This window comes from Acanthopagrus latus, chromosome 6 (assembly GCF_904848185.1).
Source record: "Acanthopagrus latus isolate v.2019 chromosome 6, fAcaLat1.1, whole genome shotgun sequence".
Classification (NCBI taxonomy): domain Eukaryota; kingdom Metazoa; phylum Chordata; class Actinopteri; order Spariformes; family Sparidae; genus Acanthopagrus; species Acanthopagrus latus.
Window position 1 is genome coordinate 6,152,000 of NC_051044.1, and position 27,225 is coordinate 6,179,224.

The 27,225-nt window shown below is 38.4% G+C and overlaps 5 protein-coding genes and 1 long non-coding RNA gene across 7 annotated transcripts in view; 4 read left to right on the top strand and 2 right to left on the bottom strand.

Annotated features, from left to right (window-relative positions):
- The window catches only part of LOC119020781, a 47,996-nt gene extending 33,766 nt beyond the window's left edge, over nt 1–14,230 (bottom strand). The window contains exons 1-2 of the long non-coding RNA XR_005075415.1: nt 13,780–14,230; nt 13,554–13,673 (exon numbers count right to left, since the gene is read on the bottom strand). This is a non-coding gene — a long non-coding RNA (uncharacterized LOC119020781). The remainder of the gene's footprint in view (nt 1–13,553; nt 13,674–13,779) is intronic.
- On the top strand, nt 2,303–3,912 carry LOC119020778 (transcription factor HES-2-like). Its single transcript, XM_037100421.1, has 2 exons — nt 2,303–2,425; nt 2,539–3,912. The coding sequence occupies exons 1-2, from the start codon at nt 2,303–2,305 to the stop codon at nt 2,869–2,871; spliced, it is 456 nt and encodes a 151-aa protein (XP_036956316.1). The 3' UTR covers nt 2,872–3,912.
- LOC119020773 (transcription factor HES-2-like) lies at nt 6,709–8,300 on the top strand. The gene is made up of 2 exons (XM_037100414.1): nt 6,709–6,831; nt 6,945–8,300. Exons 1-2 carry the CDS (start codon nt 6,709–6,711, stop codon nt 7,275–7,277), a joined length of 456 nt encoding a protein of 151 aa, XP_036956309.1. The 3' UTR covers nt 7,278–8,300.
- LOC119020779 (transcription factor HES-2-like) lies at nt 10,898–12,435 on the top strand. Its single transcript, XM_037100422.1, has 2 exons — nt 10,898–11,020; nt 11,118–12,435. Exons 1-2 carry the CDS (start codon nt 10,898–10,900, stop codon nt 11,448–11,450), a joined length of 456 nt encoding a protein of 151 aa, XP_036956317.1. The 3' UTR covers nt 11,451–12,435.
- A 141-nt stretch (nt 14,231–14,371) lies between the features above and the next one.
- LOC119020776 (transcription factor HES-2-like) lies at nt 14,372–17,559 on the top strand. 2 transcript variants are annotated; one of them, XM_037100418.1, is made up of 3 exons: nt 14,372–14,977; nt 15,702–16,069; nt 16,183–16,515. In XM_037100418.1, exons 2-3 carry the CDS (start codon nt 15,947–15,949, stop codon nt 16,513–16,515), a joined length of 456 nt encoding a protein of 151 aa, XP_036956313.1. In that variant the 5' UTR covers nt 14,372–14,977; nt 15,702–15,946. The 2 variants fall into 2 exon arrangements, with proteins under 2 accessions (XP_036956313.1, XP_036956314.1); XM_037100419.1 differs by lacking the exon at nt 14,372–14,977 and having other exon boundaries at nt 15,947–16,069; nt 16,183–17,559.
- Nucleotides 17,560–22,686: 5,127 nt separating this feature from the next.
- Nucleotides 22,687–23,880, bottom strand: LOC119021301 (transcription factor HES-5-like). Its single transcript, XM_037101509.1, has 2 exons — nt 23,758–23,880; nt 22,687–23,641 (listed from the first exon to the last, which is right to left on the bottom strand). Exons 1-2 carry the CDS (start codon nt 23,878–23,880, stop codon nt 23,219–23,221), a joined length of 546 nt encoding a protein of 181 aa, XP_036957404.1. The 3' UTR covers nt 22,687–23,218.
- Between the last annotated feature and the right edge of the window lie 3,345 nt (nt 23,881–27,225).

A 27,225-nucleotide genomic window follows, 5' to 3' on the forward strand; every position in this document is an offset into this window, starting at 1 on the left:
TCTAATGAGATGCATAATACGACACACTTCTATTGTTCATCCAGTGAAAGCAGTGAAAGGACAGAGTGTGGGAAACCACAGGAAACTCACTCACAGAGCCCTGTGGGACAATAGATCCAGACCTTTGCCCTGAAGAGACAGATTATGAGGGGAGTGTGGCTCTTAAAGATGGAATTTGTTTTAAATCAGGCCACTTGTGTAACTGCTCCTCAATGACATGGATCATCATTTCAGTTCCTTAGAATACTGCCAATCTATGTAGCGAGAATGAAACATTTTCAGCATTTGGTGTTTGAAAAAGTTTATGCTAGTTACATACTTTAAATTCTCCTTTTTGGCATATCAATAACGTGGATTTAGCTAATGTCACTTAACGCAATATGTTATCTGTGAATAGTTTGATCTAGTGCGAGCCAGTGTTTTTATCACAGTTATTGAATAGTTCCTGTCAGTTACAAGAAGAAAGATCACCCCTTATTGATACATCAGTTTGGTTTAACTTCACTTATTTTTCTGAGGATTACAACCTCATGATAGAAAATCTAGCCCTAAATCGACCCACTTCAGGAAACAACACACAGCTCATGGTCATTTACAAAAAATTAATCTCTTGTTAGTGTTTTTTTTTTTTTACATTATTATTCCAAACAATTACAACAATATCTTGGCATAAATCTGAGACAGCTGTGTACAGTGGCTAAAAACTAAAATGTTACAGCATATAAGGACAATAAGACATGTTGTGAAAAACAGTTTGTGGATTTTTTGTGCTGCGCTATCGGCCCACCCGACTACAGGTGTAAGCTTTGCGCTATAAGACATTTAAAATAACATTTCCTATTGTTAACTTTTCAACCTATTTAACTGTCTTAATATTGGCATGTGACCTGTTTTCCAGAATCTACTTCCTGTCATATTAATTATGTACTAAGTGGACAAAATGTTAGAATGAGATATTCTGCCCTGATGTTCAGACTGAGACCCAGAACACAAACACATGATTTTAGCATTTTGCGATATTAATTCAATATTTCTGTGGTTAAAATGTGAAGTGGTAATTCTCAATGTCCAATGTTCAATTTATGCACATATTTCCCACATCAGAGGGTAATTACTTTAGTAAGGTGGCCACACCTTCTACTCTTGGCGATACACACTGCACGTGTTGTTAGGGATTCAAAAGTCCATTTGTACAGGGGCACATGCCTTTGTTCTGCTAATGGACAGAGTGTGGGAAAGCTTTGGAGTGCAGTGTTCAGTGTGACTGACATTCATCCCACCGGCAGCGCAAGAATTCTCCAAAGAGATTTGGCACACTTCAGGAAACAGCTGCCAACAGAAAACCTCCCACCCTCATGTGTATAGCTGAAATTCTGATCCACTTGATGGTCAGTAATGAGACATGATCATGACTGGAGGTTCAAAATGTGTCATGATGACTGGAAACTGGAAATATGACATGACAAAACATTTTGGTGAAACTCAATGACTAATTTTTCATCGAAATTTCAAAATTTAGGGACTGTGAGAGTCAGCCAATGGTATGCTTTCCCTCCAGATGGCTGGTGATGTCAGCCTCTGTTTCTATAACAACACACAGCCAGCATCTGTCACTTAAGTCTCTTTGTGGTTCATTGACCATACAGGGAGTCAGTGTGGGAAACTGAGCTCTACTTGTTACTCACACCAACAAGAAGGCACGTGTCAAAAGACTCTGCATCTGGACAGCTGCATGATTATTGTGTTGTGGTGATTATAGTACTGGTCTCTAACAGCTTATAGTACTGTTTTGAAAAGTTGTGTTTTTGTGATTATGCATAACAGAAGACACATTGTTAAGTTAAAAAACAGAATGACAATATCTTCATAAAGAAATGAAAATAGACAGATTTACCTACCAAATTACAGGTTTTGCCTGAAATATGCCCTTGACCCAAAAACAGTAATTTCTTTAATCATAACATGACACCATTGATGTTATTCTCCCACGTGTGATGGGATGATGAGCGTGTGCTCAGTCAAAGTCATTGATCCCAGCATCAGGCAGCAGATCTGCTCTCTCTACAGGGTCACCACTTTCCCAGATTCACACAGAGCTCTGTGAGTCTCTCTCCATCAATCCCCCAGTCCTCCACCTGTTCCCCTGAAATCTGACCATTGTCCCTCAGGCATCAACAGCATTCAGCGTGTGTAGTCCTTTGTTCTGTAATCAAGCTCTCTGATTGGCTGAGACTGTGAGAAACTCCACTCAGACCAAGACCCACACATTCATATGGAGATGCGGGACTATAAATAGGAGGAGATGAAGCCAGCAGAGATCAGATTCTCTCTACAGAGACCTCTACAGCACAGAGATCCAGCCATGGCACCTACCATCACTGCAGCAATGACCAATTCTCAGGAGCATCTCACTCTGACCCACAAGGTAAATTCAAGATCCAACAACATTTAAATATTGTTAATGACAGGTTGTCTTTGTTCATGCTCACACTTGACTCCAGAATATGTTGTCTAATGACATTGTTCTTCTTTCTGCAGCTCAGAAAGCCTCTGGTGGAGAAGTTACGCAGAGAGCGAATCAACAGCAGCATCGAGCAGCTCAAGTCTCTCCTGGGTCCAGACTTCCTCAAACAGCAGCCAGACTCCAAGCTGGAGAAAGCAGACATCCTGGAGATGACAGTTTGTGTCCTGAGACGACTGCAGCAGCAGCATCAACAGCAGAGAAGACTGCTGAACCACGTCAACAAGCTGCTGTCTTCCTCTGACAACAACCTGACAGAGGCTGACTTCTCTCCTCTGAGCTCCACAGTCCACACCAGCATCACCAAAGACAAGAGTCCAGACAACAGCTCCCTCTGGAGGCCGTGGTAGACACCAACTCACTGGAGTTACTGCCACACAAACTCTCATGACCACATTGGTCAAAGATTACTGGACTGAATCCTTTGAAATTTGATGGACTTGTTCTTCTGTATGTACAGAAGGCTGTATTTTGTGTATTGAGATTGTTCAAGATGACATTTCCTGAGGAAATGACAGCAACAATATCTTTCAAGTTGAGAAAGAGAACCTCTTGTCATGCATGTTGCATGAACAACATCTGATTGCATCAGCAATTATCATACCTCACTGTACTTCATGTGTTGGTAGTATATGCTATGATTACATTTGTTATCTTTTATTATTGATCATTTTGATCAGAAAACTTTTTATGTCCTTTTTATGGACAGTTTGTCATAATGAACTTTAATCTTTGTGATTAATCAAAACTGATCTGTTGTTGGATCCAAATGTTTTTACTTTTTTCTAAAGGTTTTGCTTAATGTCACAATTTTCCTGTGACACTTTTTTGATTCACCTCATGACAGGTATCATCAAAATATAATACAATGGTGATCTCCTTCACCTCTTTATGAGTAATGATCATTTTGGTCACAATTTTGAATTGGTCCTTTTTATGGACATTTTCTCACTATAAATGTTATCACACTTTTTATGATTACTGGAAAATGGTTTTAAGATTAATATATCTGTGTTTTTACTGTAAAAGTTTTGTTTACTGTCACAGTTTTCAGTGACAGTTCAAATTTTAACAATTCAAGAAAAGACATTTAATTAAGTGTTCGTTCAGAACGATGTGATCTGTTTTAAGGTCAGTTTTTACCATTTTATGTTTTGTTTACAAAATATAAATGTTTTAATCCACTTGAGAAAATCTCTCAAAGGACAGTGAGGACTGTGTCCTCAAATATTGAAAATCGTTTGTCTTTTATAAAGACAGCTGTTCCTTTACTCTCTCTGAGTACAGTGTGTCTTGTAGAAATCTACAACTTGTTGTGATGTATCATCACCTCCAGTTGGAGCTTTCTCACTTCATGTGGCTCATTGTGCCTTGTTGAATAAACAAACACTGCAAACTGAACTTCTTTTGTTCTCGTCTCATCGTGTATGTTATGGTTGTTGATGCGAAAGACTTTGTAAATGTTGTCTTCATTGACAGAGGCCTCCATCATCGTTGCTCCCTTTGATTAACAAAATCAAGATAAAATTCAGTACATAACGAAATTATTCATCCATAACATAACTGTGAAGAGTCATTCAAATTCCTTTAAAATAATATAATGTCACTTTTTTATCCTTAAATAACAGCTTCAAAATCATTTTAATGGTAGAGTGTCTTGTAATAGGATGACTGATTTGTCTGTCCCATCCAATCCAGCACCCTATCTCTTGTTTCTGCACCAGGTCACTTCAGTGATAGGGTAGTATCACAGCATCACATACATGTTTACTTCAAGATACACATAACATTGTTATGACATAATGTGTTTTGTTTGTAGTTAACACCTATATAACATCTAAAAAACTATTACAGACCTGCAATTTGTATTAGAGACAGTGGTGTTGCACTCAGAAACGTTGGTCTAACTGTCAGTTTTAGATGTTTTAAGGTAAAAATTTAGAGGTCAAACCTTTCCCCTTTAAAGAAGTCCCACCTTGTATCTAATGAGATGCATAATACGACACACTTCTATTGTTCCTCCAGTGAAAGCAGTGAAAGGACAGAGTGTGGGAAACCACAGGAAACTCACTCACAGAGCCCTGTGGGATAACAGATCCAGACCTTACCCTGAAGAGACAGATTATAGGGGGAGTGTGGCTCTTAAAGATGGAATTTGTTTTAAATCAGGCCACTTGTGTAACTGCTCCTAAATGACATGAATCATCATTTCAGTTCCTTAAAATACTGTCATTGTATCTGATGAGAATGAAACAATTTCAGCATTTGGTGTTTGAAAAGGTTTCGGCCAGTTACGTAATCTAAAATCTGATTTTTGGCATAATTAAACATGTGGATTTGGCTAATGTCACGTAATGCTATACTTTAATCTCTGAGTAGAGTGGAGTGGATTAGTTGTGATTTGTTGTGCTGCAATATCCGACCTCCCAACTACAGCTGTGAACTCTGAGTCAATTACATTTACATTTAGATTTAGGGCATCACGCAGGCAGTTTTGTCCAAAGCAACTACAATAAGTATAGTTGTCACAAGAAACCACATCACATCACAGTCGATAAAGTAAGAAAGAAAAGTAGAAACAATTTTCAAGCCCTCATCTGAACATAGTAGCTGCTGTTTATCAAGGATATCTTCATCTTGGTATATTTTGTTTTCCCCCCTTTATTTCTTAAAAGAACACTTTTCAATGTAAATTTTTCACCCTATTTAGCTGTCTTAATGTTGTTATGTGAGTAGTTATCCAGGATCTATTTCATGTCACATTAATTATGAGCTAAGTGGAAAAAATGTTAGAATGAGATATTCAGAGCTGATGTTCAGACTGAGACATAGAACACAAACATGATATTTTAGCATTTTACTGCATTACTTAAATATTTCAGTGGCTTAAATGTGAAGTGATGATTCTAAATGTCCAATGTTCATTTTAAGCACACATTTCTCACGTCAATGGGTGAACAGTTTTCACACAGGCCACACCTTCTACTCTTGGCGCCACAAACTACATGTGCTTTCAAGTACTAAAACAGTCCGTTTGTACAGGGGCACATGCCTTTGTTCTGCTAATGGACAGAGTGTGGGAAAGCTCTGGAGGGCAGTGTTCAGTGTGACTGACATTCATCCCATCAGCAGCGCAGGAATTCTCCAAAGAGATCTGGCACACTTCAGGAAACAGCTGCCCCCAGGAAACCTCCCACCCTCATGTGCAGAGCTGAAAATTTGATCCAGTTGGTGGTCAGTAATGAGACATGATCATGACTGGAGGTTAAAAATATGTCCCAATTGGTGACTAGAAATGACATGATGAAACATTTTGGTGAAACTTAATGCCTAATTTTTCATTAAAATATCAAATTTAAGAACTGTGAGAGTCAGCCAATGGCGTGCTTTCCCTCCAGATGGCTGGTGATGTCAGACTTTGTTTCTATAACAACACACAGCCAGCATCTGTCACTTAAGTCTCTTTGTGGTTCATTCACCATACAGGGAGTCAGTGTGGGAAACTGAGCTCTACTTCTTACTCACACCGATGACAAGGCACACGTCGTAAGACTCTGCATCTGGACAGCTGCATGATTATTGTATTGGGTTTAGGTGCTGGAACACTTAACACACATGTAACAAACAGTATGTTAACATCTTTAAGAACTGCTCGAATAATCTTGTTTGTTTTTTTAACAAAAAAATAATCAAGATAATATTTTTATAGTTATCTTATAATGTCAAATAAAAGTGCAGGGAGTTTAGGGTGCTGCATTTTAGGTTTAAGCTCAGTAAATGCAGACAAATAACAAAATCCAGACTTTTGATGTTCATGTTTTATCAGATTAAATAACTTTTACATTAACTTATGATTAAAATATATCTTCTCACACATTTTATGCAATACTCAGTGTGTGCTCATTCAAAGTCATTGATCCCAGCATCAGGCAGCAGATCTGCTCTCTCTACAGGGTCACCACTTTCGCAGATTCACACAGAGCTCTGTGAGTCTCTCTCTATCACCCCCCCAGTCCTCCACCTGTTCCCCTGAGATCTAACTATTGTCCTGACATCAATATAACCATTCGGCGTGTGTGACCTTTTATTGTGTCACCAAGGTCTCTGATTGGCGGAGACTGTGAGAAACTCCACTCAAACCAAGACCCACACATTCATATGGAGATGCGGGACTATAAATAGGAGGGATGAAGCCAGCAGAGATCAGATTCTCTCTACAGAGACCTCTACAGCACAGAGATCCAGCCATGGCACCTACAATCACTGCAGCAATGACCAATTCTCAGGAGCATCTCACTCTGACCCACAAGGTAAATTCAAGATCCAACAACATTTAAATATTGTTAATGACAGGTTGTCTTTGTTTATGTTCACACTTGACTCCAGAATATGTTGTCTAATGACACTGTTCTTCTTTCTGCAGCTCAGAAAGCCTCTGGTGGAGAAGTTACGCAGAGAGCGAATCAACAGCAGCATCGAGCAGCTCAAGTCTCTCCTGGGTCCAGACTTCCTCAAACAGCAGCCAGACTCCAAGCTGGAGAAAGCAGACATCCTGGAGATGACAGTTTGTGTCCTGAGACGACTGCAGCAGCAGCATCAACAGCAGAGAAGACTGCTGAACCACGTCAACAAGCTGCAGTCTTCCTCTGACAACAACCTGACAGAGGCTGACTTCTCTCCTCTGAGCTCCACAGTCCACACCAGCATCACCAAAGACAAGAGTCCAGACAACAGCGCCCTCTGGAGGCCGTGGTAGACACCAACTCACTGGAGTTACTGCCACACAAACTCTCATGACCACATTGGTCAAAGATTACTGGACTGAATTCTTTAAAATTTGATGGACTTGTTCTTCTGTATGTACAGAAGGCTGTATTTTGTGTGTTTGTCTTTGTTCAAGATGACATTTCCTGAGGAAATGACAGCAACAATATCTTTCAAGTTGAGAAAGAGAACATCTTGTCATGCATGTTGCATGAACAACATCTGATTGCATCAGCAATTATCATCATCATACCTCCCTATTCATGTGTTAGGTAGTATATGCTGTGATAACATTTTGATCATTTTGATCAGAAAACTTTAACTGTCCTTTTTATGGACATATTGTCACAATGAACTTTAATCTCTGATTACTCAGAGATATGACACTTTAATGATTCACTTTACAACAAGTATTTTTAAAATCAAAATACAATGGTGATGTCTTTAACCTCTTGATTAGTAATGATCATTTTGATCATAAACTTAAATTGTCCTTTTTATGGACATATTGTCATGATGAACTTTAATCTCTGATTACTTAAAACTGATCTTTTATAAGATCCAAATGTGTATATCTTTTTTTCTAAAGTTTTGCTTAATGTCACGATTTTCCTGTGGAACTTTTTGTCATATTGGACTTTCCTTCTCTGTATCACTGTATGTGATTATTGAAAAATGATCTGTTTTAAGATCAACATGTTTATCTTTTTACTGTAAAAGGTTTGATATCACACTGTCACACTGTGACACTGTGAAAATATAATTTTACATTTTGAGAACCCATTCAATTGAATAGTTATTAGGAACGGTGTAATCTGTTGTCAGTTTTTATTATCTTTTGTTTTGACAGTGTAGACTGTGTCCTCAAATATTGTAAATCGTTTGTCTTTTATAAAGACAGTTGTTCCTTTACTCTCTCTGAGTACAGTGTGTCTTGTAGAAATCTACAAATTGCTGTTGTGATGTATCATCACCTCTAGATGGCGCTTTCTCACTCTATGTGGTTCATTGTGCCTTGTTGAATAAACAAACACTGCAAGCTGAAGATATATTTGTTGCTGAATAATTATTTCTTTATATATGTCCTCATTACAATGATGACGATGAGACTCTCCATGTTTGCTTTTAATTTATTCCCACTTCATAAGTACCTCTCCAGTCAGGTGAACCCATGCATGACTGGTATCAAGATAAAAAATAAGCCCCTGCATTATTTGTGTATTCTTAAAAATGCTTTACTGTAGATCTTAGAACAGCAAAACTTCTTGTGATTTGATAAATATGTAATCATCCATACATGTGTAAAACTAAGCTTAGTAACCTATTCAAATTAAGAATAGGAATTGTAAATATGAAGTAACTCTGCTGATATGCAGTAATTGAAGTCATTAAAACAAGGGAGAATATAAAACATATTATCAGGAGATCTTTGCTGCACAGTGTATTTGTCAATTTCTTGTTTTTTTATTGTACAACATTTGAAGATAAGAATTTACCTCTTTAAAGATGTCAGACATTGTGTCTAATTAGATGCATAATATGACACACTTCTATTGTTCCTCCAGTGAAAGCAGTGAAAGGACAGAGTGTGGGAAACCACAGGAAACTCACTCACAGAGCCCTGTGGGACAATAGATCCAGACCTTTGCCCTGAAGGGACAGAGGTGAAAAAGGAGCCTGGCTGCCAAAACGAAAACCTCTCTACCCATCTAAAATTATACTTTCAACATTTATTCTGAAGTTAAAAATTAACTTGATTCATTTCATTTATATTTTGCCACTGAGCCCAGCAGATCAATAATGAATCTATCTCAGATACCTGAAATGTAAAAGCAGATGGGTAATTTCAATTTTAAAAAATCAAATAATATATTTGTTTTACTTCACAAACGTATCAGTATTAGAGCGCAATGATATTTTGAAAATGATTAAAGGCACTGTTCAGTACACTACTAAAGTTAGTCAGGAATATTGGGCCATGGGTTAATGTATGCCTGTGCATGAAAATGCAATAAAGTCAAATGAAATATTTCACATTATTTTTGGGGACCTAAAATATTCACAAAACACAAAATATGTCACTAAATAAAGATTGAAGTGAAACACTAAAAAAATACCGATATACCAACTTATTTTGAGTCCTCTATTTAAACCTGTCAGGTCAGTTTTCTGGGGACTGAGAATGAGCACAGCCAATTATCAAAGGCTGTCCTCACTGCAGTACAGTATATTGGTCATATAGTAAAGGGTTTTCCAATATTCAAATAAAAAATGTGATGTCCCCTTGGCTTTCAACTCTCACACTGTAGACTTAACATTTGTTGCCTGAATTTTGTTGAGCTGTACACTGAAAGTGAAAAGAAGAATGGAAAAACCCCCATGTGTTAAAATGACAGTTCTCAAAAGGTAGATTTGGATTGAGGCACATTCCTTGAAATCTATCACAGGACGGAGTGTGGGAACCCTCTGGACAACAGACATTAGCATGATAAGCTTCCTAAACCCCACCAGCAGCAGCAGACTTTTCTCTGAAGGGATTTGGCACACTTCAGGAAACAGCTGCTCCAACCTCCCACCCTCATCTACAGAGCTGAAATATTATCCAGTTACTGATACAAAGGAAAAACTATGGTAAGATGGTCAAAATGTACAAAAGAGATCAGATATTGACTTAATAATTTGCCAAATCAATTGAAGTGACTCTTAGACTGAAATGTGCTTTCCAATTTCAAAAGTTACAAACTTTCAGAACCAGCCAATGGTGTTCTTTCCCTCCAGATGGTTGCTGACGTCAGGCTCTGTTTCTACTACAACACACGTTCAGTATCAGTCACAAAAGCTCCATTCAAAGTCCTTTTGTTGTTCATTGACCACAGCATTCAGAGAGTCAGTGTGGGAAACTGAGACCAACTTTCTACCCACACTGACTACAAGGCACAAGTCACAACACAAGGCAGTGAAACATCTGGACAGCACAATGATTCATGCTCTCAGGGTTTTTAAAATAACTTAACTACATCTTGAGCATCACACTCATGAAAAAGTTTAAACTGAATTAACATTAAAAAAATTCTTAAAAAGAAAAAAAAAACTTATGGAAAAGGACAAAATGCATGAATGAAAGATCTAACTGACTTCTCAAGATAAAATTGAGGAAAAAAAGCATTAAATACAATGGCTAGATTTATGTTATGATAGTACCATTTATACAAGATCATCTAAAATCTATTTCCACTGATTCCTTTATTTGGTTACAGTTCAGTGATATTGAGTTTTATCCATCAGTGCGGTAAAGTATCGGTCTCACACCCACGCGTGTGATGTGATAATCAGCGTGTGCTCAAAGTCATTGATCCCAGCATCAGGCAGGGTCACCACTTTCCCACATTCACAGAGTTCTGTGAGTCTCTCTCTATCACGCCCCCCCAGTCCTCCACCTGTTCCCCTGAGATCTAACCATTGTCCCCCCGGGCTATAACTGCATTTAACATGCTGCCGCCCCACATGCCTGATTGTCTCACCGAGCTCTCTGATTGGCTGAGACTGTGAGAAACTCCACTCAGACCAAGACCCACACATTCATATGGAGATGCGGGACTATAAATAGGAGGGATGAAGCCAGCAGAGATCAGATTCTCTCTACAGAGACCTCTACAGCACAGAGATCCAGCCATGGCACCTACAATCACTGCAGCAATGACCAATTCTCAGGAGCATCTCACTCTGACCCACAAGGTAAATTCAAGATTCAACAACATTTAAATATTGTTTGTTCATGATCACACTTGACTCCAGAATAAGTTGTCTAATGGCATTGTTCTTCTTTCTGCAGCTCAGAAAGCCTCTGGTGGAGAAGTTACGCAGAGAGCGAATCAACAGCAGTATTGAGCAGCTCAAGTCTCTCCTGGGTCCAGACTTCCTCAAACAGCAGCCAGACTCCAAGCTGGAGAAAGCAGACATCCTGGAGATGACAGTTTGTGTCCTGAGACGACTGCAGCAGCAGCATCAACAGCAGAGAAGACTGCTGAACCACGTCAACAAGCTGCAGTCTTCCTCTGACAACAACCTGACAGAGGCTGACTTCTCTCCTCTGAGCTCCACAGTCCACACCAGCATCACCAAAGACAAGAGTCCAGACAACAGCGCCCTCTGGAGGCCGTGGTAGACACCAACTCACTGGAGTTACTGCCACAAAAAACTCTCATGACCACATTGGTCAAAGATTACTGGACTGAATCCTTTGAAATTTGATGGACTTGTTCTTCTGTATGTACAGAATTGTATTTGTGTGTTTGTCTTTGTTCAAGATGACATTTCCTGAGGAAATGACAGCAACAATATCTTTCAAGTTGAGAAAGAGAACCTCTTGTCATGCATGTTGCATGAACAACATCTGATTGCATCAGCAATTCTTATCATACCTCACTGTACTTTATGTGTTGGTAGTATATGCTATGATAACATTTGTTATCTTTTGATTGTTATTGATCATTTTGATCAGAAAACTTTAACTGTCCTTTTTTATGAACATATTGTAATAATGAACTTGAATCTCTCTGATTAATCTAAACTGATCTGTTGTCAGATCCAAATGTGTATAATGTTTAAAAAAAGTTTTGCTTAATGTCACAATTTTCCTTTCACACTTGTATTGGTAAAACATAATGCAATGGTGATATAGTTAATCTATTGATTAGTAATGATCATTTTGATCAAACTCAAACTACACGACTATTGAAAAAAATGATCTGTTTTAAGATCAATATGTTTATCATTTTACAGTAAAAGTATTTTCTATGTAACACTGTCACAGTTTTCAGTGACAATATAATCTTTACATTTTGACAATTAACTGAATTTAATGGTTATTAACAATGATGTGATCTCTTTTGAGGTCGGTCTTTACTGTTATATTTTTTGTTTATAAACTACAAATGTTTTGATCCATTTGAGTAAAACTCTCAATGGACAGTGAGGGCTGTGTCCCCAATTATTGTAAATTGTTTGTCTTTTATAAAGACAGCTGTTCCTTTACTCCCTGTGAGTACAGTGTGTCTTGTAGAAATCTACAAGTTTTTGTTGTGATGTATCATCACCTCTCACTTCATGTGGCTCATTGTGCTGAATAAACAAACACTGCAAGCTGAAAATGTTATGTGAATTTGAGTAATTCTTTTCTGCCCTCATTATGATACAGAAAAGGAGATTTTCTTCATAATTGATAGAGACATCTGAATTACTACGATCAAGATAAAAAAGACAAAGTATCTGTCTATCCATAAGATAGCAGTCTACTGTAAATCTAAGTCGAAAAATTTGATTTGATATGTTGTTATTCATAACATAACCTATTTCAATCAAGATATTCAGGGAGGGATTATAAATCAATTCATTCGGTATATATGCACAAAGTTGAGTCAACAAACCAACTAAAGAAAAGGTATATTTCAAAAAGATTTTTGCTGCATCATTTTTTTGATGCAAGTCAATTTCAGGTGTTTTAATGTTAAACACTTAAAGTTAACCATTTTCCTCTTAAAGAGGTCAGACATCTAATGAGATGCATAATACGACACACTTCTATTGTTCCCTCTGTGAAAGGGCAGAGTGTGGGAAACCAGAGGAAACTCACTCACAGAGCCCTGTGGGACAATAGATCCAGACCTCTGCCCTGAAGGGATAGATTAAGAAGGAGCCTGGGCCCCCTGAAACTGGAACTTGTTTTAAATCATGCTTTTGATTGTAACTGCTCCTTGATGACATAAATCATCAATCAACACTGACACTTTTATCAAAGTAATTTCCTCTAAGTTTTGTCAGTTAACTTTATTCTAAGTAGATGTTAAGTAATTAAACTGCTTTACATATTCAAACTTAAAAATCTGGTGGCATTTTTACTTCATGCAAATGTTACAAACTCATAATTCACTGCTTTAAGCTGAAATAGAAAACAGCTGATTAAACACGTTTTACACAGACTATACAAACAGTACATGTAAATATATGTGTAATTTACTATTACTTGTATTTCTGATACTCACATGTACTACCTCTGCATATGTAGCTAAATTGACTTGCTACACCTATTTAAATCTGATCAGTTTTTTACTTAATGCTAACGTTTACAGTCATGTTGGGTACTTTGAAGCACAATATACACTAGCTAATCTGCGTCCATTATTCATCACCATGGACAGTGACATTTTGACAGAAGTCATATCACAAACAGTGGTAAAAAAAAAAAAATGGCTTTAGCAAAGTTACTCACCACTTGATAAATCGAAGAAGTCAGTGAATCTTATCAGGGTAGTTTCCTATTCAGTGCACTTGGTTTGGTTTCTCGCAGAAGCAAGCTAGGTCAATGTGTAACTTGCCAGGCGTCTGTTAACTGACGAAAAAAAAAATCGTTGTTAAGTCCATTAATGGCGGAAACAATATCTACTTATGGCCATTTATATAAGAAAAAGACAGGGTGAAGTTTTAGACAGACTTACTTGTGTTTGTTGGCCCAAAAATCGAATGCATGGTAATAGCTTTGAAGTCCCAACAGAGAGCAACAGGTCCAGTCTTTACAGGACAGACGATACCGGTCCAACGTCAACCGTTAGCTACTCAACGCTAACCGTTAGCTAATCAACGTTAACCGTTAGCTAATCAACGTTAGCCGTTAGCTAATCAACGTTAACCGTTAGCTAATCAACGTTAGCCGTTAGCTACTCGACGTTAACCGGTGATATGTCCAACAACGTACAACAATCTTAAATTATTACATTTATCTTGTCACACAACATTTCATAAGGTGTCGCACTATCTGACGAAACTGCTAGTGTAAACTTCAAGTCACAAAAACTTTCAGTTATCATCCTCAAATGCTAATTTCGGACCAAGTTAGCCTAGCTATATTAATTTTCCCTCCTGCAGTGTTGTACTTCCTGTCACGTTAATTATGACCTGAGTGGAAAAATGGTGAAATAAAAGTTCCGGATTTATGTATTTATTTAGCATTATGTAACACACAAGAAATATAAAATAATAAAGACACTGACAGAAATAAATCAGAGAAGTTAAAAAAAGAGATTAATTATGATACAGGTATTAAAGGTTTTAACAGCCTTCTCATCAGTACAGTAATTAATAGCTTTTAAGTACAGTTCACATTCTTGATGAATGAAAATAAATGAGGAACAGTTTCAGGATGACCAGAGCAAATTCAACAAGTAATATTAGTATTATTTCTTTTTATTCATTAACCTTTCAAGGATATGTTTTACAGGATAGCGATGCAAAACTCCACTTTCATGTTCAGACTGAGACCTAGTAAACAAACATGAGATTTTAGCATTCAACAACATTCATAAATTATTTGTGTTTCTAAAATGTGAAGTGATTAATTTTAATTTAGACATATCACTTCAGTATCTATTGTTCACTCTTATGAGATCTGATTATTTTTGGGAGGGGGGCTCTACCCTCTTCCCCTTGGCGGTGCTGCACGCTGCATGTACCCAGGATCCTCACATCGTCCATTAGAAGACATGTGCCACCAAGCTTATTTACTGCTAACGGACGGAGTGTGGGAAAGCTCCGGAGGACAGGGTTGCATCCATCCCACCAGCAGTCAATTAATTCTCCAAAGGGATTTGGCACACTTCAGGAAACAGCTGCCCCTCAGGAAACCTCCCACCCTCAAGTGTAAGGCTGAAATTTCATCTAATTGATGATCAGTAATGAGGGGGGTTATTATTTGAGGATCAAAATGTATCACGATGACTGTAAACTGAGAACATGAGATGATTTTGTAAAATCTTTATGACACGTTTTTTTCTCTGAGATTTCAAATTTTACAAACTGTGAGAGTCAGCCAATGGCGTGCTTTCCCTCCAGATGGCTGGTGATGTCAGCCTCTGTTTCTATAACAACACACGGCCAGCATCTGTCACTTAAGTCTCTTTGTGGTTCATTGACCATACAGGGAGTCAGTGTGGGAAACTGAGCTCTACTTGTTACTCACACCGACGAGAAGGCACGTGTCAAAAGACTCTGCATCTGGACAGCTGCATGATCATTGTGTTGAGTTTAAGACAACAAACTGTCCTCTAGTATCTTATAGTAATGTTTCCTAAAATCTTGTATATTCAGTCAAACACAACAGAAAAATTTTAGTTAAAAGTTGTAAAATAAAATTAGATTCCAAACTTAATTGTCAGACTGAGGCAGAATGACTTCACCTGCGATTATAGGTTTCGGCTTAAAGGAAAATAAAGTTATATATACTTTTTGGATTTATTTTATATCATGTGTGTATTTTCATAGATAAACTCATTAATGTTATACTCCCATGTGTCTGATGTGATTATCAGCGTGTGCTCAAAGTCATTGATCCCAGCATCAGGCAGCAGATCTATTCTCTCTACAGGGTCACCACTTTCCCAGATTCACACAGAGCTCTGTGAGTCTCTCTCTACCCCCACCCCTAGTCCTCCACCTGTTCCCCTGAGATCTAACCATGGTCCCCCCCGGGCTATAACAGCATTTAACATGCTGCCGCCCCACATGCCTGATTGTCTCACCAAGCTCTCTGATTGGCTGAGACTGTGAGAAACTCTACTCCGACCAAGACCCACACATTCATATGGAGATGTGGGACTATAAATAGGAGGGATGAAGCCAGCAGAGATCAGATTCTCTCTACAGAGACCTCTACAGCACAGAGATCCAGCCATGGCACCTACAATCACTGCAGCAATGACCAATTCTCAGGAGCATCTCACTCTGACCCACAAGGTAAATTCAAGATCCAACAACATTTAAATATTGTTAATGACAGGTTGTCTTTGTTTATGTTCACACTTGATTCCAGAATAAGTTGTCTAATGACGTTGTTCTTCTTTCTGCAGCTCAGAAAGCCTCTGGTGGAGAAGTTACGCAGAGAGCGAATCAACAGCAGCATCGAGCAGCTCAAGTCTCTCCTGGGTCCAGACTTCCTCAACCAGCAGCCAGACTCCAAGCTGGAGAAAGCAGACATCCTGGAGATGACAGTTTGTGTCCTGAGACGACTGCAGCAGCAGCATCAACAGCAGAGAAGACTGCTGAACCACGTCAACAAGCTGCAGTCTTCCTCTGACAGCAACCTGACAGAGGCTGACTTCTCTCCTCTGAGCCCCACAGTCCACACCAGCATCACCAAAGACAAGAGTCCAGACAACAGCGCCCTCTGGAGGCCGTGGTAGACACCAACTCACTGGAGTTACTGCCACACAAACTCTCATGACCACATTGGTCAAAGATTACTGGACTGAATCCTTTGAAATTTGATGGACTTGTTCTTCTGTATGTACAGAAGGCTGTATTTTGTGTATTGAGTTTGTTCAAGATGACATTTCCTGAGGAAATGACAGCAACAATATCTTTCAAGTTGAGAAAGAGAACCTCTTGTCATGCATGTTGCATGAACAACATCTGATTGCATCAGCAATTATTATCATACCTCACTGTACTTCATGTGTTGGTAGTATATGCTATGATAACATTTGTTATCTTTTGATTGTTATTGATCATTTTGATCAGAAAACTTTAACTGTCCTTTTTATGGACATATTGTCATGATGAACTTTAATCTCTCTGATTAATCAAAACTGATCTGATGTCAGATCCAAATGTTTATACTTTGTTCTAAAAGGTTATATTACTGTCACAATTTTCCTGTGACACTTTTATGATTCACTTCACGACATGTATTGGTCAAATTTAATACAATGGTTATATTTTTAACCTCTTGATTAATAATGATCATATTGATCAAAATTCTTAATTTGTCCATTTTATGGACAATTTGTCATTTTGGACTTTCCCCCACTTGTGGGGTAAAAATGATCTGTTTTCAGATCAATATGTTTGATCAAAACTCAAAAGTGATCTGTTGTGAGATCCAAATGTTTATACTTTTTTTCTAAAAGGTATGTTAATATCACTCTGTCACAATTTTCCAGTGACTGTCATGTGTTCTTTTAATGAAATTCATGTAATTAGCAGTTATTAACCTGCTGTCGTCACCCTGTGATAATATCCCTCTGATCTGTTTTAAGGTCAGTTTTTACTGTTTTCTTTTGTTCATGAAAAATGTTTTGTCGTCTTTTATAAAGACAGCTGTTCCTTCACTGAGTATTCTGTGTACAGAGAACATCTGGAAGCTGTTGGGATGTGTGTTCATCCCCAATCAGAGCTTTTTCAAACTGGATGTGGCTCATTGTGCTCTGTTGAATAAACAAACAATGAAATTTGCAAATACAGTACGTCTTCTCATGTCACTTTTTCTCATCTTTTAATGCTCCACTTCCTTATCTCAGTTCCCATTTCATACATTTCAATTAGTATCTTCACTCTGAGCCTCGCTATGGCTGCATTGACCCCATTACAGCCCTTATCGTATAAGATGAGCTGCCTCCTCTTTCCTCGGTACCTTGTTCAGGATAAAATGACAGGAAGGATGATTTTGACATCTGTCTAATTTACATAAATATAGGAACATAATCATAGTAATAAACATCGTAAAAGCATTCCAAATTGTATTTATTTATTGAGTAAGATACAATTGACTTGACAAATATGCTAACTATGACTTTTAATACCAGTCAACCATCTCAGTCATCTCTTCAATGAGAAGTAGCATTAACCAGTTAATTAGTGTGTTAACTGACTACCAGACAGGGAGAGAGAGAGAGAGATCAGTGAGATAGTCAGGATTAAGGGAGTCTGAGAGAATTAGCTCACACACACACACACACACACACACACACACACACACACACACACACACACACACACACACACACACACACACACACACACACACACACAAATATCTGAGTCAAAGTCTGTGATTGATGAATTGTGATCAATTTTGACAAAGACGATTATGTCTTCGACACCTATGTAGTTCAGTTTATTCATTTTTGTTAAGTTATTTGTAAAATTATACCTTTTACAAAACAGAATCAAAGTTCTTGTAATATAATCACAGACAGACTGTGTTTCAACTCCTTTTTACCTTTTCTTAACCTTTGGATGCACTCTTGAGAGATGTTCTCTTGTTGGTCACAAATACTAATGTAACTAAATACGTTTACTTAACTACTTTATGAATGTGAGAAACTTGACCTAACTGGAGTGTTTCCACTCATGCAACTTTATATTTCCAATCCATATCTCAGACAGGCAAATATGACACTTTTTACCCTGCTGCATTTGAGATCTTACATCTTAAAATAAAGTCCAAATTTGGTGACTGGGATCTTTTTTTGGTACAATGAAGGATGAAGTGTCCTTTCAACAATGGGTTGAGAAAACTAGATCAAAATAAAATGTTTAAAAAAACCTCCAGGATTATCATGAAAACGCATCGTCACAAAGTCTAGAACTGTCTGTTTTTCTGACACCATGAAAAGCTGACCTCTGGTTCGCCCATTAGCTCAGTGGGTCGAGTCTTGCTGCATGTCACCCCCCTCTCTCTCACCCTGTTTCCTGTCATCTCTGATTGATAGGACAATCAATAAAGCCATAAAACGGCCAAAGAAATACTTTAAAAAAAAAAAGAAAATGTGCCTTTTTATAGATATGTGGTTCTCACATGAGAGCCACGCTACGAACACATGAAGTAAATATTGTTAAATGAGCTCAATCTTAAAAATTTGTAAAACTGCTAAACACATTAATGCAGCAGTAATATTAATCCAAAAACATCAGATATGAAAATAAAACACTGACAGGGACGATTTCACCACATCAGCACATTTATCTGTCATAATTTAGGGAAATTAAGCTGATTTTGATAATTAAAATTACTTTTACTTAAGCAAAGTATCTAAATACTTCTTGCATCACTTGTGATAAACATTTTGTTGTTTCTGTTCATCATTCTCCAGGTGGGTTCACCTTCCTTCTTATCTCCCCTCCATCTGTCTGTCTGTCTGTCTATCTGCAGTCTGTCTGATTGGAGGTCTCAGGTTTCCCAGCGTCCCTCCTCTGGGCTCCCACAGCTCCCTGCACAAGGCTGGACGTGCCCCGGTCACACGCCCTCCTCTCTCTCCGGAGCTTGGAGCCGCGGCGACACACGGCTTCCCACACTTCTGTATGCAGCCTGCTCAGCTGCGCACACAATAGAAGTGTGTCTGCTCTCACAAAGCCTCAGGACGGTTCTCAGGCAGAGAGCCACTTCACAGACGAGCCATCTGGTTGGGCTGTAACTCAGAAAATAAAACTTTAAAGCATTATTAGCAGCTTCTGGGATGTTTTTGTTAGAGAATTTAGTTTTATCAGGGTGAAAGGAATGTTTTATTTGCAGAGGCTTTTAGAAAAAACAAAGACAATGGAAAGACAATAACACAAACACTTTTCAGAGGAAAAAAAGGCTATTTGTCCACTTTGAACCTCTGATTTTCATCACATGAGAGTATTTGCTGATGCCAATGAAACAATATTGTTTAACTCAACAGGAAAAGTGTAATATTTTGGGGTTTTTTTTTGTTTAATTTCACATCTCTAGTCTTGTGTCTTTGCTGCCTGTCACAGTCGTCAAAAAAACGTTCCCGTGTCCACCTCAGGAAAAACATTTTCCCACTGACCCCGCTGATCTATGACATACAGATAAAGCATCCCACCTGTTCTCTCTGACAGGCATTAAATTAAACCCATTGTGTTGAGGTCTGAGCCTCCTGATTGGCTGAAAGGCAAAAGAGAGCGCCGGATGAGGAGCATAAAAGCAGGGCAGCGATGCAGATGTCAACACAGAAACCCTCAGAACCTTCACCGGCACCACCAGAACCTCCCAGCTCAAGACGAAAACCTCGACATGTCTCTCTACGCAGACCTCGCTCTTCAGGACACCGTGAAGGAACAGCTCTTCAGGTAAGACAGAGCCACATTTCTTCTCCTGTAAGAGTTTTTATTTTTTTTTTCATCTGACTCAGTCCCTGATGAACATCTTAATAACAGCCATGATTCCTTCCTTCTTTTTCTCTCAGGTGTAAACTCCACATGCTGGAGAGGAAATGCTGCACCGGAGTGGAGAAGCTGAAGGCTCTGATTGGGGAGCACCTGCAGAACGGGATCCCCGTCTCAGACCTCCTGGAGAAAACAAAGGCCTTCCTCACGCTGAGAAAAGCCCTGCTGTCACACAACGGCTACTCCAAATATTCAAGGGACATCTTACGCCTGTTTCCCGACGCAGAGGAGGACCTGGCTCCACTGTGCTTCTAAAGAAGGACGAGGAGGAGAAACTGACTTTAAGGAGTCAATGAAAGTGCCTTAAAACCAGATATAGTAGTTTATTGATTTGAGAACTACAGATTTACGTGAGACCAGCTGCTTCTGTCTGTGGTTTACTTTGGCTTCAACAGAGGAAGAACATTTTCAGTTCTTGAAGAGGTTGCTGACAGAGAAGAAGAGTCAGCGGCTAAGTTTTTTTTTTTTTTAAATGTGATGCTGCTACTTTTGGGATGTATATTTGTCAGGGCTGTAGACCACAGGAGATAAACCTGGTCTGCTAACTATGCAGGGAATAGTTGCTGACTTTAACTTATTTAGGAAATGTGTCAACATTTTTTTTTAATTACCTGCAGTAAAATCTGCTTGAAGTTTAAAGCCCAACAGAGCACCTATTGTTCCTGTTAAATTCTGTATAGGATAATAATATTATGTGATTTAAGTTTGCATACAGTGTCTGACTGCCTTGTTTCAAGGTGTAATATTCTTAAACACCACACCTTTCTTATGAAAAGGGATTTGTTATCGATTGATTGATTGTGTATGCCATGTATGCTTATTTTGTTTCATTCGCCCTCTTTTACTTTTTATTCATCCAAAGTGGATTGAGATTTGTTTTCATGTTTTTTTTGGAGTTTTCAAGAAAAATAAATGCGAAAGAGATTTACAGTGAGAGTGTTTTCCATGTCATCTTATTTGAATCACCCGTGGGAGAATCACATCACAAACAGCTCTTCACGTTTCACTGAAAGTAAAGTGAAGCCTCCGTCTCCGTACGGCATCGTCGCCAGCTGCAAAGGTCACGTACGTGAAAGCAGCTCAGTTCTCTCTGAGAGGTCAGATGTTCCAGCTTTCATGGGAACGCTCCTAGAAGTCATGTTGGGAGTTCAGTGGCAACTTGACCTCTTCAGCCGTTTGGGTGTGAGGGTGTGTTGGGAGAGAAGAAAAGTAAAACATTCAGCACAGAGTTGGGATTTTCAACATTTTTCAGCACAATTACATCATAAAAACTGATTACTTGACCATTAGGAAAATAATTGACCTAAAACGTTGACCCGCCAAATCTTTTAAGTGTTTTCTAATAATATTATTCTATTAATTAATTTGAATGAAAAGTGTCAAATTTAAGGCAGAGGTTTTCAATCATGTTGAGCCAGCTCTTATATTTATAACAGGAGACAGAATAACCAATTTGAAAAGTGTTACTTTTAGGCATAACACTTACTATAATATAAATACTTAATATATTACTTGATATATAGTATGTGTATTATGTAAGTTATATTTAACTATGGACAAAAAATAGTTCATGTTGGCATCTGCATTAATTTAATCAAATCAAATTATGTAATAATATTAGCTTTAAGATTTCCATGTAATTAAAAAACAATGATGCTGAATCTCATCCAGTCTGAGGGAAACATAATGAACCCAGATGTTTGTATGACGGGTCACTAAGTGGTGACTGTGATCTTTGCACTAACCAGGTCTCAGAGCAGTTTAACACGAGAGACCGAAGTGTCAGAAAACAAAACAATACAAGACGAGGCAGCATCTCTGAGAAGAGCTGCATCCATTACACCATCATATTTACACAGAGCGAATCAGGCTGCTCTATTAGTTCATGAAGGGAAAACACTTTATTAAGACACAAACTCATCCATCATGTGTTCATCATCTCTTCCAGTCTAACTGAGGATGTGACATGTTCTACACTGCAGATATATTTCACTTTTTTCTTACTTTTCTGCCTGTTTTTAGTCGTTATTTTCAGTCATTGTTCCTAATTGTTCTTAGTCACCATTTATACAGTAACTGTCTGTAATAACTGCTTTTCTATGTCAACGGTATTGTTAGTTTTTGTGTGTTGTATCATGTATTTTATTGCTTAAAGGTCCTGTGCACTCATTGCATTGGTTGTAATTTACTTAGGTGTAAAAATGCCTATATATGTTGTTCCTGCCAAATGAACTGAAAAATAGATACTCCTTATTCTGCATCTGTGTTTATACATATTCACAGTGATATCGCCTGTTTTAAAAACACCTTTTGAAGCATGCAAGTTAGAATTTGTACTTAACATTCAGTGATTTACAAGAATGACACAAACACAAAGTTCTCTTGTTTTAGTGATTGTTTTAATGCGCATCACTTGGCTTGAAGAGATACATTCACTGTGACACATTTCCCCTTCACTGAAGGAACGAGTGCTGTCACTCACAGAGTTACAAAGCAGCACATTTGTCTTGATCAACTTATTCATACACAAAACGAATCTGCTAAAAATGCAGACAAATAACAAATCTAAAGATAGATCAGAAAGAATGAGTATGTGAATATCACATAGGAATCTCAAACATGTTCAATATGATTAACTGCGTCTCCTTAAGTAAACACATCACTGTCAGTGTCACTAGGAATCGCAATTTTTACCTCACTGAGTAAAATCTGAATCAGAGATGAGAAAAAAATACAACATAATGCATCACTGTTGTCTGTAAATATCACAGAAACACAGAACCTCTACAAAAGGTAACACAGGCGAAAGGCTGCAGTAACATATGCAACTCTTCAACCAAGACCTCAAACAGGAGGATGGAGTTGGAATCCGAGAATTGAAGTACAATTGCTCATTTCACTCCTGAGCTTCACTTTTTTTGAGTCCTCAGGTGTCTACCAAGGCCTCCAGACGGCGCTGCTGACTGGACTCTTGTCTTTGCTGGTCTGGACTGTGGAGCTCAGAGGAGAGAAGTCAGCCTCTCTCAGGGTGTTTTGAGAGGAAGGCTGCAGTTTGTAGAAGTGCTGCAGAAGACTTCTCTGGGACGGTGTCTTCACCGGCTCTCTGGACAGAAAGTGTGTCACCTCTTGGACACATCTGGAGTAGCCCTGATGGACAGCTGCTGAGTCCACAGCTCGATGCTGCTGCTGCTGCTGCAGTCGTCTCAGGACACAAACTGTCATCTCCAGGATGTCTGCTTTCTCCAGCTTGGAGTCTGGCTGCTGTTTGAGGAAGTCTGGACCCAGGAGAGACTTGAGCTGCTCGATGCTGCTGTTGATTCGCTCTCTGCGTAACTTCTCCACCAGAGGCTTTCTGAGCTGCAGAAAGAAGAACAGTGTCATTAGACAACATATTCTGGAGTCAAGTGTGATTATGGACAACAACAACAACCTGTTATTAACAATATTGAGATGTTGTTGAATCTTGAATTTACCTTGTGGGTCAGAGTGAGATGCTCCTGAGAATTGGTCATTGCTGCAGTGATTGTAGGTGCCATGGCTGGATCTCTGTGCTGTAGAGGTCTCTGTAGAGAGAATCTGATCTCTGCTGGCTTCATCCCTCCTATTTATAGTCCCACATCTCCATATGAATGTGTGGGTCTTGGTCTGGCTCTAGTTTCTCACAGTCTCAGCCAATCAGAGAGCTCGGTGAGACAAAAGGAGATACAGCGCCGTGAATGCTGTTATTGCCCGGGGGGACAATGGTTAAATCTCAGGGGAACAGGTGGAGGACTGGGGGGGTGATGGAGAGAGACTCACAGAGCTCTGTGTGGATCTGGGAAAGTGGTGACCCTGTAGAGAGAGCAGATCTGCTGCCTGATGCTGCGATCAATGACTTTGACTGTGCACACGCTGATTATCACATCACACACGTGGGAAATTGATAATGAAAGCATCTTACGTTTGAATTTCTCTCAAACTGAACATGTATATATATGTGTATAAATTAATCAACCTTTCTGTGTGCATAAGCTTATCATATGTATTTGAAGTATTTCTGCTTGCCTGGTTAACTTTTGAACTAGGTGGTCTTGTAATTTTGCTGAATAAGCAGTTCTAGTAGAAAGTAACACCATCCTGGGTGCAGTGTAAGTGTTTGTTTTTTTTAACACAAATCTCATCACCACTGCTGGATCAATGCTCTTGATACAAGGAATCGCAGTTTGAAGTTATGTGTTTACATTTTGGTTTACAATACATATCATAAAGACATCACAGAGGTCCTTCCATTCAAGGATGTAGGACTATATAACCAAAACTTCTTCTTAAAAAGTCACATACTGCACCTTTAAATAAACTATCATGCAGTAGTGACATCGAAGCTTTAAAGCTGCAATGTGTAGTTTGGGGGAAGACATTTTAATCAGAAGAGAAAGATCTTTATTGACATTTAAGGACAACACAATTTTGTACTGTTATTTGTGGCGGACCCTGCCACCTCTCTAGCTTCAAACAATGTTCTGGGACCTTATTTTCCTCTGAGCACAGCTTGTTCATTCATTTACAGAAAACATTAATATTTCTGATTTTGTATTATTACCTCATTTATATTTTGAATATTAACATCTTGAGTTTAAATTTCTTCTCCAAAACCACACAATGCCCCTTTAACTTCAAATTCATCCTCTTACTGCACCCGACCGATTGAAGAATAGCCTCCCCATCCCCGTCACAATAACCACCGTGGAATGCAGAGGAACAATCTGAACGTAAAGGAGGGAGATACAAAAAAAAGTTCTTCTGAATGTTCATTAATCCTTTAGCATGTCTGCATTCCTCATGGACAGTTTACAAAAGCCTGGTAATGACGAGCCTTGATGACAGGAATTTCCATTCAGGGGCGGTGAGACAAAACTCGTAAACTGACTCCATAATTAATGTGATGTGCAACCAGACACACTTCTTTTGTTCTTGAAAGGCGGTGAATGGGCCGAGTGTGGGAAAGCAGGGAAAACTCACTCACAGAGCCCCAGAGGGACAAAAGAGGCGGACGAGACAAAGACGTCTGAGGAGGGGGGGAGGAATTCTTTACTCCTGAATTTTAAAGTGCATTTTTTACTCCCTAAACATGACAAGTTTGTATATTTAGAGCTGATGTGTTTTTTTTATTTTATAGCCTAAATGTTTAAAGTTGGCGAACTGCACTCAATGAAAATGTAAATTATGTGCGGTCTGTTTAAAGAAAATTTTAATCATTAAACATCATTAAAATACAATTATGCTGAATTATCAAATATGAGTGTACTTACAGTACTACAGTGTCTATTTCTATTGTTTTATAGTTTTATAGTTTTATAGTCTATAGTATCAGTTTTACATTTCCTGTTGATTTAATGGTTTTAACTTTCTAAGGGTTTTCATTCTATTTTCACCCTCATCAAATCTTATCTTTACTATTTTCTTTCTCATTTTGTTTTGGTGCGACGGTTTAAACTTTCTATTCATTATCTTATTGTATTTATTGGGCTTTTACATTCAATCTTCTTTTCAGTTAATTTTCTGTCCCTGTTCATTAATTTAACTTCTGCATGTAATATCTGTGTTGTGAAGGCCTTTGATTTACATTTCTTGAAAGATTAAATATTTAAAACAAATCAAGTATATCACCCTCTTTAAAGGAAGAAAATATGGTGAGACTTTACTTGAATCGCCCAATTTAGCATTTTAAGAAGTAAATAACCATTTAATAAATAGTGAATATAGCAGATATAAATGTTTTACATATACTTTTACAACTACAACTCTTCTTGTGGGCCTTCATAAGTAAAATATGGTGTATAAATATAGTTATAATAATATAGAATTGGTCTGCACAGGATAATTAATGTTGTTGCAAATACTGTACATTAATAAACAGGTAAGAAAATCATATACATCTGCTCACAACTACATTAAAGTAGTTTATATACCGCTTATAAACACTAAAAGTAAAGTGGTACCAGAAGTAAATAGTTCAAAACACCATATAATTATGCAGTTGTTAGTTTCTCATCCCCAGTCAAAATATTTGTGGTTATTTCTCCGGCTCTCGTCTCTTAATTGAGGAGAGTGTCTAAACACCAAACGTGCCCTCAGGGGAACGCCGGGAGCTGCTTGTGTGGGGATGAATTAGCATTTAACAAGGCACAAGTCTATTGTTGAGTGGGAGCGCTGAGTGTGGGAAAGCCGTGAGAGGCAGAGTCACAGTTCAGTGTGATTAGCATCTTCAGCCCCACCAGCACCTGACTGCTCTCCGAGGGGAGTTGGCACACTTCACAGGAAGATTTCTGTCTCTCTTTCTTCTCGTCTTCTTTCACTGTCTGTCTCGCGCCTGATCCAGACCCTCTAACTTTTTGCCAACTTCATTTCCCCTCTCGTTTTTCGGGTCATCATTTCGATCCGAGCCTTTTTATTTTTTTCCCCATTGGCAGGTGCCAAATTGTCACTGAAGTGTCGACCTTACAACGAGAGCTGCAAAGACTTTTGTTTTACTTCTTGTTTCTTGTTTGAGAAACATCTAAATCAGCTGACTGACGTTTACGAACAGACAGTGGGGGGAATGTAACTAAAGACATTTACTCAAGTATAAAAGTTAAGCACACATTTGAGGAACTTGTAGTTAATCTCAATGCAACTTTATACTTCTACTCCTAAACATCTCAGAGGTAAATATCGTACTTTTTACTCCACTACATTTGTCTGACAGCTTTAGTTAATGTTCACTTTTCAGATTACTATGTTTCAGTCCCTTCATGTCCAGTAAAAAAGCAGGATGAAGTGTTTAATAGGGTGAAGTGAAATGCTCTCACTTCTTAACAGTGTTGTAAAAAGTTCCCAAAAGTCAAACTTGAGTAAAAGCAAAGATATTGTGTCAAAACATACTTCAAGTCACCTATACTTGGGTGAAAGTCTTATAAAGTATC

Excerpts from the sequence above, each read along its gene's own strand:
- LOC119020778 (XM_037100421.1), top strand. The coding sequence starts at position 2,303 with ATGAAGCCAGCAGAGATCAGATTCTCTCTACAGAGACCTCTACAGCAC. Across the intron at positions 2,426-2,538 it reads ATCTCACTCTGACCCACAAG|CTCAGAAAGCCTCTGGTGGA; the intron begins GTAAATTCAAGA and ends TTCTTTCTGCAG.
- LOC119020773 (XM_037100414.1), top strand. The coding sequence starts at position 6,709 with ATGAAGCCAGCAGAGATCAGATTCTCTCTACAGAGACCTCTACAGCAC. Across the intron at positions 6,832-6,944 it reads ATCTCACTCTGACCCACAAG|CTCAGAAAGCCTCTGGTGGA; the intron begins GTAAATTCAAGA and ends TTCTTTCTGCAG.
- LOC119020779 (XM_037100422.1), top strand. The coding sequence starts at position 10,898 with ATGAAGCCAGCAGAGATCAGATTCTCTCTACAGAGACCTCTACAGCAC. Across the intron at positions 11,021-11,117 it reads ATCTCACTCTGACCCACAAG|CTCAGAAAGCCTCTGGTGGA; the intron begins GTAAATTCAAGA and ends TTCTTTCTGCAG.
- LOC119020776 (XM_037100418.1), top strand. The coding sequence starts at position 15,947 with ATGAAGCCAGCAGAGATCAGATTCTCTCTACAGAGACCTCTACAGCAC. Across the intron at positions 16,070-16,182 it reads ATCTCACTCTGACCCACAAG|CTCAGAAAGCCTCTGGTGGA; the intron begins GTAAATTCAAGA and ends TTCTTTCTGCAG.
- LOC119021301 (XM_037101509.1), bottom strand. The coding sequence starts at position 23,880 with ATGAAGCCAGCAGAGATCAGATTCTCTCTACAGAGACCTCTACAGCAC. Across the intron at positions 23,642-23,757 it reads ATCTCACTCTGACCCACAAG|CTCAGAAAGCCTCTGGTGGA; the intron begins GTAAATTCAAGA and ends TTCTTTCTGCAG.